Source organism: Stylophora pistillata, chromosome 13, assembly GCF_964205215.1.
Source record: "Stylophora pistillata chromosome 13, jaStyPist1.2, whole genome shotgun sequence".
NCBI lineage: Eukaryota > Metazoa > Cnidaria > Anthozoa > Scleractinia > Pocilloporidae > Stylophora > Stylophora pistillata.
Window position 1 is genome coordinate 21,305,337 of NC_142531.1, and position 12,493 is coordinate 21,317,829.

At 39.8% G+C, this 12,493-nt stretch overlaps 1 protein-coding gene across 2 annotated transcripts; it reads right to left on the minus strand.

The window, feature by feature from the left end:
* Positions 1 to 678: 678 nt before the first annotated feature.
* Positions 679 to 12,030, minus strand: LOC111329308 (ubiquitin recognition factor in ER-associated degradation protein 1). Of its 2 annotated transcripts, none has more exons than XM_022933966.2 (12): positions 11,895 to 12,030; positions 11,649 to 11,763; positions 10,442 to 10,474; positions 9,042 to 9,163; positions 8,777 to 8,907; positions 8,189 to 8,261; positions 7,447 to 7,515; positions 7,255 to 7,329; positions 2,341 to 2,376; positions 1,646 to 1,740; positions 1,489 to 1,564; positions 679 to 1,215 (listed from the first exon to the last, which is right to left on the minus strand). In XM_022933966.2, the coding sequence occupies exons 1-12, from the start codon at positions 11,895 to 11,897 to the stop codon at positions 1,129 to 1,131; spliced, it is 915 nt and encodes a 304-aa protein (XP_022789701.1). In that variant the 5' UTR covers positions 11,898 to 12,030; the 3' UTR covers positions 679 to 1,128. The 2 variants fall into 2 exon arrangements, with proteins under 2 accessions (XP_022789701.1, XP_022789704.1); XM_022933969.2 differs by lacking the exon at positions 11,895 to 12,030 and adding an exon at positions 10,055 to 10,094 and having other exon boundaries at positions 11,649 to 11,706.
* Positions 12,031 to 12,493: the final 463 nt, after the last annotated feature.

Here is a 12,493-nt window from a genome sequence, read left to right on the forward strand (position 1 = left end):
TCTCTGTAAGGAAGAGAGACGATTGGGGACGAGTTAGCGCTAAAAATGTGAAGGGGGTATTTCGTTTCCTCGGTTGACTGCCATGTGAAGAGCTAGTAAAAACAGAGGATTAACAGAGTGCTTATGATCACTCGTTGAGTCATTTATCTTATTTATATCAGAGAAATATGCGAATATATCTGAAGGAAAGATTTGCATCCGTCCTCAACTGGTTGTTAGGTAGGTACCTTGAGCTGTCGGGACGGCAACACCGAGGGAGACGTCGATTGAAAAATGAATTTGTACATGCTTATTAACGTCTCTTACAGCGCCACACCTTAAACTTCAGCATAACGCATGGGAGCTGCGTTCATTTCCAAATGGCAACTCGATTAATTTTCTGTCTGCTAGGGTCTATGTTCCCAGACTACGCAAATTTTGGTGATTTCACGGACGGCTAAGAAATGTACAAAGTTTTAAAACGCCCGTTCTGAGCTATTGTTCTGCTCATTAGATCCTTTGTTCTGCCTCGACCTCGTTGCCGTCGCCGCCGTGGTTTGCTTAAGGTTCCAAGTAACTACTGTGTGAGGGAAATAATTTCACTGTAGCGTCTTTCCCCTTAGATTTCAATTCAGTCAACGGGGATTTTAAAACATGTATTAAAGTATCCTTCGTAAACCTTGCCTTTAGCTTGAGAAATGCCAGTTGTCGCTAACTTTATTAAATAAACTTTTAAAACCTAACAGAATAACTTGCATCAAATAATATAAACAGTAAAGCATTTATGTTAACTAATATTTTAGAAAGTTTGAAAAAGCAGAATGTCAATGTTCTGATGATGCATGAAGGGAAATCGATATAGTCGAAGTTTAATTGTCATTTCCTTGAATTGGTAGAAAGACCAATTTATCAGACCAGTTTACCACAATCACGCTCCAAAACTGAGCTCTTTCATTGAAAACTAATTTGCTTACACTACAAGTACATAAATAGCTCATTTCTCTTCAATGTTAATCGTGTCGTACAGATTTCCACAAGTCGAGAGCAACTTTTGACTTCAATTCTGCAAACAGCTTTAGTGGGACGTAAGCGAAGAACATTCGCCTATGTATTTCTTTACAGTTTCCCTAAATGCTCATTTTTATACGGCTAATTTTTCCTCTTTTGTCGGAGCGTTTTTCCTGACCCTGTAAAAGCTTCAAATTCTGGCTTACTAGACTCTCCCTTATTATTCGACTGTAAAAAAGAAAGGGAAAGTGACACAATAAGAAAAAAGAAATCAAATCAACAACAACAACAGACAACAAAAACAATAACAAACAAAACAAAGAGAGAGAAGTTTCCCTCGCTTAAAAGACTTGAAACTCAACCGCCTTTACCGAAAATGAACATCAAAATAACAACATCAAAAACAACGACAAAAACGCGCCGTGCGTGGCCGGACAGAGCTAAAATCTACACAAAATGAGACAGATATTATTGCGGTGAATTGCTAATTCATAGATCTACCTGTGAGTTGTTCGCTTTGTTTAAATTCCTTTTGAAGGTAATCTTCCCTTTTTCGAAATCGTAATTAGGAATTCCCCTGAAACACAAATAGCATAGCCAAGGTAAAGAAAGAGGAAAGTCAAATCGTGCAGCTTCTAAACAAAAACGCAAATCATACCGCTTTATTACAGGAGGACCAATTGGCACCGGATTGGACGGAACATTTGACTTCTTTTTCTTCCCGTCCAAGCGAAATCCTGAACCGGTGAAAGCCTTCAACGTCGAAAAAGAAGTGACAATTAATTTTTTGCGTTTTTCAGCCGTTCATGCAGACACACGCGCCAAGCGGGTATGGCTGGGGAAAGCGTGAAAGGCGAGCCTCGTGCAAAACTCGGCTCGCCTAATCAAGGCAAAAAGAGAAAAAAAATAAATAAAAGATACGCCTGTTCTGCAGCTTAATTATTCAAAACAAAAGTTCCGGACCAGCAAAGAAACACAAATCCAAACCAGGGTTTTCATTCAGTAAGTCAGTTGTTACAAATTTTACATAATTACTCAATTGCTGTTTCGAAAATGAATAAGAAAAGATGTCTTTTATGTGGAAATTTTATCAGTATCTATATAATAAACAGAACATTACATGACCGCTTGGGGATACGAATTTTATCTTCGAGTGCTGAAAGTATCTCTCACGAGTTCGCTGCGCTCACTCGTGAGAGATACTTTCAGCACTCGAAGATAAAATTCGTATCCCCAAGCGGTCATGTAATATCCTCTATAAAATATGCAACAAGAAAATATGACTCTTGGAGGTTATCACATTCTATAAACTATGGTATCATGAAATGAATCCAAAACTACAACAAAAGTTACCTGGAAACCATGATCCACATGCGATACATCAGCCTGCTAACAGAAATCAGAGACGAAAAGTAGCTGCTGAGCGGAGTTATGAGCACAAATTTCATCGATAATGATTACTTCTTGTGCATTTTTTTTACCTTGTATGCTTCGTTCGGGGTTTTATGCATTTACTAATTCGCTCGCTGGCTAATTTATTTTTTTGATCTTGCTACTACATCCTCTGACTTGACATCTTTCGCATTACGGTCCTGTTTTCCTTTTAGCAACTATCGCTTTTCTAGGTTACCATGAATTTACCCTAGGTTGTAAGTTTCCTCATGCAGAGTGATTACGTTGTTTTTTCATTTGTTATTTTGATTGCGTGTTCCTTTACTCCATCCGACCAATTACAAGGTTTTTCATGGGTCATTCATTCTATAATTCGCCAAAAAGTTGTTTAGCGGTAGATTTAGTGATTGACTTATTAACTGAATACTTGACTGAATGACTGGTTGACTTAGTGACTGACTTACTGACTTACTTACAGACAGACTGGCTGACTTACTGACTGACGGACTAACTGCTTTACTGATTGACTGATTGGGTGACTGAGTGACTGACTGACTGACTGACTGACTGACTGATTGATTGACTAACTGAGTGACTGATTGTCTGATCGACTGGCTGACCGGCTGACCGGCTGACTGATGGACTGATTAACTGACTGGCTGACTGACTTACTAAGGGACCAACTGACTGCCTTACTAAGGGACCAACTGACTGACTTACTAAGGGACGAGCTGACTGACTGACTGACTGACTTACTAAGGGACCAACTGACTGACTGACTGACTGACTTACTAAGGGACCAACTGACTGACTTACTAAGGGACCAACTGACTGACTGACTGACTGACTGACTGACTGACTGACTTACTAAGGGACCAACTGACTGACTTACTAAGGGACGAGCTGACTGACTGACTGACTGACTTACTAAGGGACCAACTGACTGACTGACTGACTGACTTACTAAGGGACCAACTGACTGACTTACTAAGGGACCAACTGACTGACTGACTGACTGACTTACTAAGGGACCAACTGACTGACTGACTGACTGACTTACTAAGGGACCAACTGACTGACTTACTAAGGGACCAACTGACTGACTGACTGACTGACTTACTAAGGGACCAACTGACTGACTGACTGACTGACTTACTAAGGGACCAACTGACTGACTGACTGACTGACTTACTAAGGGACCAACTGACTGACTGACTGACTGACTTACTAAGGGACCAACTGACTGACTTACTAAGGGACCAACTGACTGACTTACTAAGGGACCAACTGACTGACTGACTGACTGACTGACTGACTTACTAAGGGACCAACTGACTGACTGACTGACTGACTTACTAAGGGACCAACTGACTGACTGACTGACTGACTGACTTACTAAGGGACCAACTGACTGACTTACTAAGGGACGAGCTGACTGACTGACTGACTGACTGACTGACTGACTGACTTACTAAGGGACCAACTGACTGACTGACTGACTGACTTACTAAGGGACCAACTGACTGACTGACTGACTGACTTACTAAGGGACCAACTGACTGACTGACTGACTGACTTACTAAGGGACCAACTGACTGACTTACTAAGGGACGAGCTGACTGACTGACTGACTGACTTACTAAGGGACCAACTGACTGACTGACTGACTGACTTACTAAGGGACCAACTGACTGACTTACTAAGGGACCAACTGACTGACTTACTAAGGGACCAACTGACTGACTGACTGACTGACTTACTAAGGGACCAACTGACTGACTGACTGACTGACTTACTAAGGGACCAACTGACTGACTGACTGACTGACTTACTAAGGGACCAACTGACTGACTTACTAAGGGACCAACTGACTGACTTACTAAGGGACCAACTGACTGACTGACTGACTGACTTACTAAGGGACCAACTGACTGACTTACTAAGGGACCAACTGACTGACTGACTGACTGACTTACTAAGGGACCAACTGACTGACTGACTGACTGACTTACTAAGGGACCAACTGACTGACTTACTAAGGGACCAACTGACTGACTGACTGACTGACTTACTAAGGGACCAACTGACTGACTGACTGACTGACTTACTAAGGGACCAACTGACTGACTTACTAAGGGACGAGCTGACTGACTGACTGACTGACTGACTGACTTACTAAGGGACCAACTGACTGACTTACTAAGGGACCAACTGACTGCCTTACTAAGGGACCAACTGACTGACTGACTGACTGACTTACTAAGGGACCAACTGACTGACTTACTAAGGGACGAGCTGACTGACTGACTGACTGACTGACTGACTGACTGACTTACTAAGGGACCAACTGACTGACTTACTAAGGGACCAACTGACTGACTTACTAAGGGACCAACTGACTGACTGACTGACTGACTTACTAAGGGACCAACTGACTGACTGACTGACTGACTTACTAAGGGACCAACTGACTGACTGACTGACTGACTTACTAAGGGACCAACTGACTGACTTACTAAGGGACCAACTGACTGCCTTACTGAGGGACCAACTGACTGACTGACTGACTGACTTACTAAGGGACCAACTGACTGACTTACTAAGGGACCAACTGACTGACTGACTGACTGACTTACTAAGGGACCAACTGACTGACTTACTAAGGGACCAACTGACTGACTGACTGACTGACTTACTAAGGGACCAACTGACTGACTGACTGACTGACTTACTAAGGGACCAACTGACTGACTTACTAAGGGACCAACTGACTGACTGACTGACTGACTTACTAAGGGACCAACTGACTGACTGACTGACTGACTTACTAAGGGACCAACTGACTGACTGACTGACTGACTTACTAAGGGACCAACTGACTGACTTACTAAGGGACCAACTGACTGACTGACTGACTGACTTACTAAGGGACCAACTGACTGACTGACTGACTGACTTACTAAGGGACCAACTGACTGACTTACTAAGGGACCAACTGACTGACTTACTAAGGGACCAACTGACTGACTGACTGACTGACTTACTAAGGGACCAACTGACTGACTTACTAAGGGACCAACTGACTGACTGACTGACTGACTTACTAAGGGACCAACTGACTGACTGACTGACTGACTTACTAAGGGACCAACTGACTGACTTACTAAGGGACCAACTGACTGACTGACTGACTGACTTACTAAGGGACCAACTGACTGACTGACTGACTGACTTACTAAGGGACCAACTGACTGACTGACTGACTGACTTACTAAGGGACCAACTGACTGACTTACTAAGGGACCAACTGACTGACTGACTGACTGACTTACTAAGGGACCAACTGACTGACTGACTGACTGACTTACTAAGGGACCAACTGACTGACTTACTAAGGGACCAACTGACTGCCTTACTAAGGGACCAACTGACTGACTGACTGACTGACTTACTAAGGGACCAACTGACTGACTGACTTACTAAGGGACCAACTGACTGACTTACTAAGGGACCAACTGACTGACTGACTGACTGACTTACTAAGGGATCAACTGACTGACTGACTGACTGACTTACTAAGGGACCAACTGACTGACTTACTAAGGGACCAACTGACTGCCTCACTAAGGGACCAACTGACTGACTGACTGACTGACTTACTAAGGGACCAACTGACTGACTTACTAAGGGACGAGCTGACTGACTGACTGACTGACTGACTGACTGACTGACTGACTTACTAAGGGACCAACTGACTGACTTACTAAGGGACCAACTGACTGCCTTACTAAGGGACCAACTGACTGACTGACTGACTGACTTACTAATGGACCAACTGACTGACTTACTAAGGGACCAACTGACTGACTGACTGACTGACTTACTAAGGGACCAACTGACTGACTGACTGACTGACTTACTAAGGGACCAACTGACTGACTTACTAAGGGACCAACTGACTGCCTTACTAAGGGACCAACTGACTGACTGACTGACTGACTTACTAAGGGACCAACTGACTGACTGACTTACTAAGGGACCAACTGACTGACTTACTAAGGGACCAACTGACTGACTGACTGACTGACTTACTAAGGGACCAACTGACTGACTGACTGACTGACTTACTAAGGGACCAACTGACTGACTTACTAAGGGACCAACTGACTGCCTCACTAAGGGACCAACTGACTGACTGACTGACTGACTTACTAAGGGACCAACTGACTGACTTACTAAGGGACGAGCTGACTGACTGACTGACTGACTGACTGACTGACTGACTTACTAAGGGACCAACTGACTGACTTACTAAGGGACCAACTGACTGCCTTACTAAGGGACCAACTGACTGACTGACTGACTGACTTACTAAGGGACCAACTGACTGACTTACTAAGGGACCAACTGACTGACTGACTGACTGACTTACTAAGGGACCAACTGACTGACTGACTGACTGACTTACTAAGGGACCAACTGACTGACTTACTAAGGGACCAACTGACTGCCTTACTAAGGGACCAACTGACTGACTGACTGACTGACTTACTAAGGGACCAACTGACTGACTTACTAAGGGACGAGCTGACTGACTGACTGACTGACTGACTGACTTACTGACTTACTAAGGGACCAACTGACTTACTGACTGACTGACTTACTAATGAACCAACTAACTGACTTACTGACAGGTTGACTTACTGATTGACTGGGTTAGTCTAGCTGACTAAATGACAGACTAACTAATGAACTGAGTGAGTGTGTGACTGTCTGATTCACCAATGGAATAACTGACTCCTAACTGACTGATTGACAGGATTGACCAACCTACTGACTGACTGACAGATTGATGAACTGATTCATATTTCTAACCTCCTCTTCCTTTTTCTCAGCCTTTTTCTCTTGCCTTTCTGGTTCCACATATCCAACAGGGGAGGCAAACTCAACCTGAGGGATAGTAAACATGTACATGTAGTCAGTAACAATTATATCATTTTGTGGCCTGGGTAGTACACACTAAATAAGTTACACTTAGTCTAATAAACCTTTCAAGAATGTTTGTACCTGCATATCACACTCAATAATGGACACTGCATTTCCAGGTTTTGTTTCAAGCACTAAGAATTCATAGATCTGCAAACCAACAGACGAAATACTGGTAAATTTTCTTGTTAATAGATAAATTTTATGAAAATACAAATCTTTTTGAGATTGCATTCCAATTAACTCTTTACCCCTAAGAGTGATCAGCATCTAATTTCTCCTTATAATATCACCTCTGAATCAAATATTAACTAAGGTAAGAAGAATAAAGGAAAATGATCAGCAACTAAAAGAAGCTCAATTGTAAAACAAGCTCAATTGTTAAACAAATTCTCAAATTCCTGTCAGCATCTTAGGAATTGTATGGAGAAGAATACACATACTGATAATATTAGGGTGTAAACTACTGAATAATGATCTGAGAGCATTAGTAACAACTGGCAAATTTCAATAACTACCCTTTACAGGGCTCAAAACTAACTTTTCAACTTACTAGCCAAGTGGCTAGTGACATCTTAGATGTTTTTAGATGTTATGACAATTTCAGTCTGTTTACTAGGCAAACTGGCTTTTGTGGAAATTGAAAACCACCAGCCAAAACTGAATTTCTACTAGTCTGTGGCCAGTGGGCTACTGTTAGTGTTGAGCCCGGCCTTTACCAAAAGTGGCCCATTTACAGAACAAAATAGGGAAAAGAACTAAGGAATGATTACAAAAAAAATAATAAAAAAAAATCAGTGCAAGAACCCTATTGTTTACTCACCTTGTCATTGTACTTGATTGCAATTACATCACCTTTCGTAAGACAAGCAAAGGATCTGAGCGCATTTTCTAAGCTATTTTATTTGTCAGGGAAACTTTTGTCTAATTAAATCAAATGAATCACCCAATGACCTTCAACTCATTTCTCAGCTTGTTTTTCACGTTAGGTCGTAAACAATGGAAACTATTCACAACAGTGTTGGGTTTGTACCTAAATTCTAACTTTTCTGTTCAACAATTGTTAGAATATACTCTCAAAATAAATTTCATGATGAAGATTTGCATGTTAAAGGTGAGGTTTTTTTGGTATCATTTTATGAGATTGCTCCAAAAGCATCCAAAAAGTCACAAAATCACTTGTGTACAAGAGCACACTTGTTACTGTGTTACTTTGTCTGGTAACACCCCATTAAAGAGGGAAGCCCAAGTGAAGGCCACTGTGGCCTTTAGTTTAATCTTGAAAAAAAAACATGGTTCTTGTTTTAACGGTTATCTAAATTTCAAAGCAGCAGTATTTTTTCACTTATCATGAACTTGCACTTCAAAAAAAAAATTATGAAAGCCTTAAGTTTTAAATAATAAAGGATACACTGCCTTTGGGTTGGTGATATCCAAAAAGTCAACTGACTGTGGTTGAAACTTAGCATATGATGCAACAGGTAGAGATGCACTCTCCACCTGCAACAGACCACCTTCTTCAAGCAGTAAATTACGCATCATCTTAAATAAAAGACAAAAATATAGACTTGACCATTATGCAACACAAAACTTTTAAGGAAAGGTCAAGGGAAAAATATGTTGAAATCAGTTTACAAGTGATAATTCACTTAGAATGATCAAATTTAATTACTAACCCAGTAAGGAAGATAAATTTTGCCTTCATCAGCAACAAACTCCAGTACCCCGCAATGAGTATTTCTACCTGATTTATTACTGGACAATTTGAAGAGCATTGGATAAACGATGTGAAGTCTGGCTGTAAATCACAATCAGAGAGAATTATTCTAAGTAAATACTGCATCAATCAATACATACTGCGTCAATTATGATAAATTATTTGAAACATCAGTAAAGTTAGGCAAATCTGTTTAAAGCATGTACATTGAATAAAAAAATCGAAAAATATACTTTATTACTTATTAATGATTATCATCCAATTGCGCTTCTTAGAGTACAAATAACGCACAAGACAAGTACAAATATCACGTGATATTTGTACTCCAGAAATATCTGCAAAATTCACCCACACTGAATAACAATTTGGCCTGTTGGATAATAGATTTCAACTTTGAGTTTAGATTTACAAGACATGTTTCGACATTCTCATGACATCTTCAGTTGCAAAAGAGCTTTTAACGGTTGTACATTTGAATTTATATTAAAGTACGTTACAAATTAGGTGTCAGGGCTTACATTACAATTTGAATATTAAATATGCGAAAAACGTAAATAGCGTGTGCTTGACTAGACCAAAAAAAATTAATAATAATATAATAATAATAATAATAATAATAAAAGACCAAGGAACAACATAATTAAAAGGCAAGAGACAAAACATCTCCTTAAACATTTTGTTTTGTAGTATCACTGAGTATTTTTACTCATTGTTCATATTTTGACTTGCCCAATGGGCTCATCAAAATACGGCACAACTCGTAAAAATACTCAGCAATACTACACAACAAAACGTCTAATAAGATATATATATTTAAGGTCAGGAGGCTAGACTAACTGTCACCCAGAAAACCATGCACATAATTATTAACAAATAGATTCCATATTGCTCTGTCTGTAGAGCAATAGATAAAAATGACATCAAAATCAGGTAAAAACAAAAAAAAGTGGCACACAAGGCACAGCCTCTTACCATAATTTGATGTCTCTTGTGATCTATTAATGCACTGAGACTTGCCACAACATAGAATATATTTGTTTCATGAGGTAAAAAAGCAAAATGTTGTATAATTATTATGATGACACTAAATTTAAGCGTCTGTTCTCCAAAAGCTCCTAAGAACCAATAGAAATGTGTGTTACTGTAATCTGGTTATCATACACTTAAAAAATTACCTCCAGAACAGAATAAAAAATATTTGAACTTTTGATCACTTGTAGTGATCAAGGCTAGAGGTCTAGCCCAAAGCTTTTACTTTTTAGATAAGCTTATCCAGTGTACAAAAGCTTAAATATTTTTTATTCTGATTCTTCCCTGGATAGATGAAATTCCTAGATTCTATCTCCAGAACAGACTTACTTAGTTGATCCAAGGCTGAGGGAGGCATTATAACTGAAATAATAAGTAAATGTTAAATAAAAAAATGTAATATGAAGTCAATTGTATGATTGAAGAGGCAAATGCAGGAACCTTCCTAAATCACATTGCAACAGTCCACATTCTCTTAGCAGTTACATAAAGCACAAAGTAGGGTGAAAAGGCCCCTGAAGGAGAGCTTTTGAAAAGAGTACCATATAACCCCATACAACAAACATATGAAATACATATATATGAACTGCGGTTATGAAACGTATATGTGCACGATCCTTCGTGCACATATACGTTATTAGTAAAGCACTATTTAAGCAATAGTGAAAATCAGACCTGAAAAAAATTCAGGCCTGTACGGGATTCGAACCACTGACCTCTGCGATACTAGTGCAGCGCTCTACCAATTGAGCTAACAAGCCAACTGGGAGCAGGCCATCAAATTAATTCGACATAAACCCTTTTTTTTTTTCAGGTCTGATTTTCACTATTGCTTAAATAGTGCTTTACTGCGAAGGATCGTGCACATATACGTTTCACAACCGCAGTTCATATATATGTATTTCATATGTTTGTTGTTTGATTTATCATCTTACGGGTTTATGTCGAATTAATTTGATGGCCTGCTCCCAGTTGGCTTGTTAGCTCAATCGGTAGAGCGCTGCACTAGTATCACAGAGGTCAGTGGTTTGAATCCCGTACAGGCCTGAATTTTTTTCAGGTTTGATTTTCACTATTGCTTAAATAGTGCTTTACTGCGAAGGATCGTGCACATATACATAACCCCATACATTAATTATGCATTCCACTTCTTTGTCTTTCACGACAAAACTTTAAAAACAAAGTCTACTAGTCTGAATGCATAATTAATGTATGGGGTTATATGGTACTCTTGCCGAGCTTTTGTTTCTGGGCATATTGTTCTCTATTCATTTCCAATGGTACATACAAGAACTTTTCTTACAATCAAGAGCTTGTCGAGTTCGCAATCATTTCCTTTATTCTCAAGACCTTAATGTTTGTCAGGGGAGATACTATTGGGAGAAATTAGATGGTTGTCACTCTTAGGGGTTTAAGTGTTTCTTTTTAGATCTATAAAGTTAACACTAGGTACAGTGTCGTGCAGGCAAGAAATTGTAACAGATTGACTTCCCCACATATCATGTTGTACATGTATGACTGTACGTGATTTACTTACTTTTGCCGCCGCGTTCCACGTCATCTCTCTCATTTCCCGGAAACATAACGACTGAATAGCAACGAAAGTGTGTGTTGAATGTCCTAGGCACGCTGCCAAACATTTCAAACCCAAACTAAGGTCGGAAACACAACCATTCATGATCAGCTGAATCATCTTTACATATGGTTTCTTGTGACTGCTAAATTTTGATAAATTCGGAAAAATCCGGTCTAATAAATCAAAATCCTCGAATATATTACTCACCATCTTGTAAAATCAGATAAAGCGAATAACTTCACAGATTTTTTTACTTCTTCCAATTTCAGTTCGTATGTTTGGTAAGACGGTCGCTTCAAGTGCTGAGTTACCGCGCCTTCTATGGGAAACGGAAGCTTAGTGTTAGGCTTGGCACCAAGTCTATTTACATACTAATGAGTTGTGCTAATTAATGATGACTTCACAGTTCGTACATAGAAGAAGCGATGGTAGTTTCTCGTCAAAAATGATATTGTGATATATTTTTCAATCTAGAAGGAAAGGGACTGATACAGTCTCCTCTGGCCCTGGAAACTTGATGACATGACTATCAACTTACACTGCATTGAGAAACTTTGTTTGTCATGAAGCATGGCCATGGTGCGATTGATAAATTGATATGCAAAGTTTTCTGTAGTCGTAGTTGAAAAAGAAAAGAGGAATACCTCCGATCCATGTATCCTTGTTTTTTTTTTTGTTTGTTTGTTTTCGTTCAGAAGAGTTTCCAGTGGAAAGGTTTTTTCCATTTCTTTCCATCAGAAAATGATCGGATTTTCCTTACAAATAGAAAGCGTTCCATACTATATGTTACCTTACTAAAGCTCAAG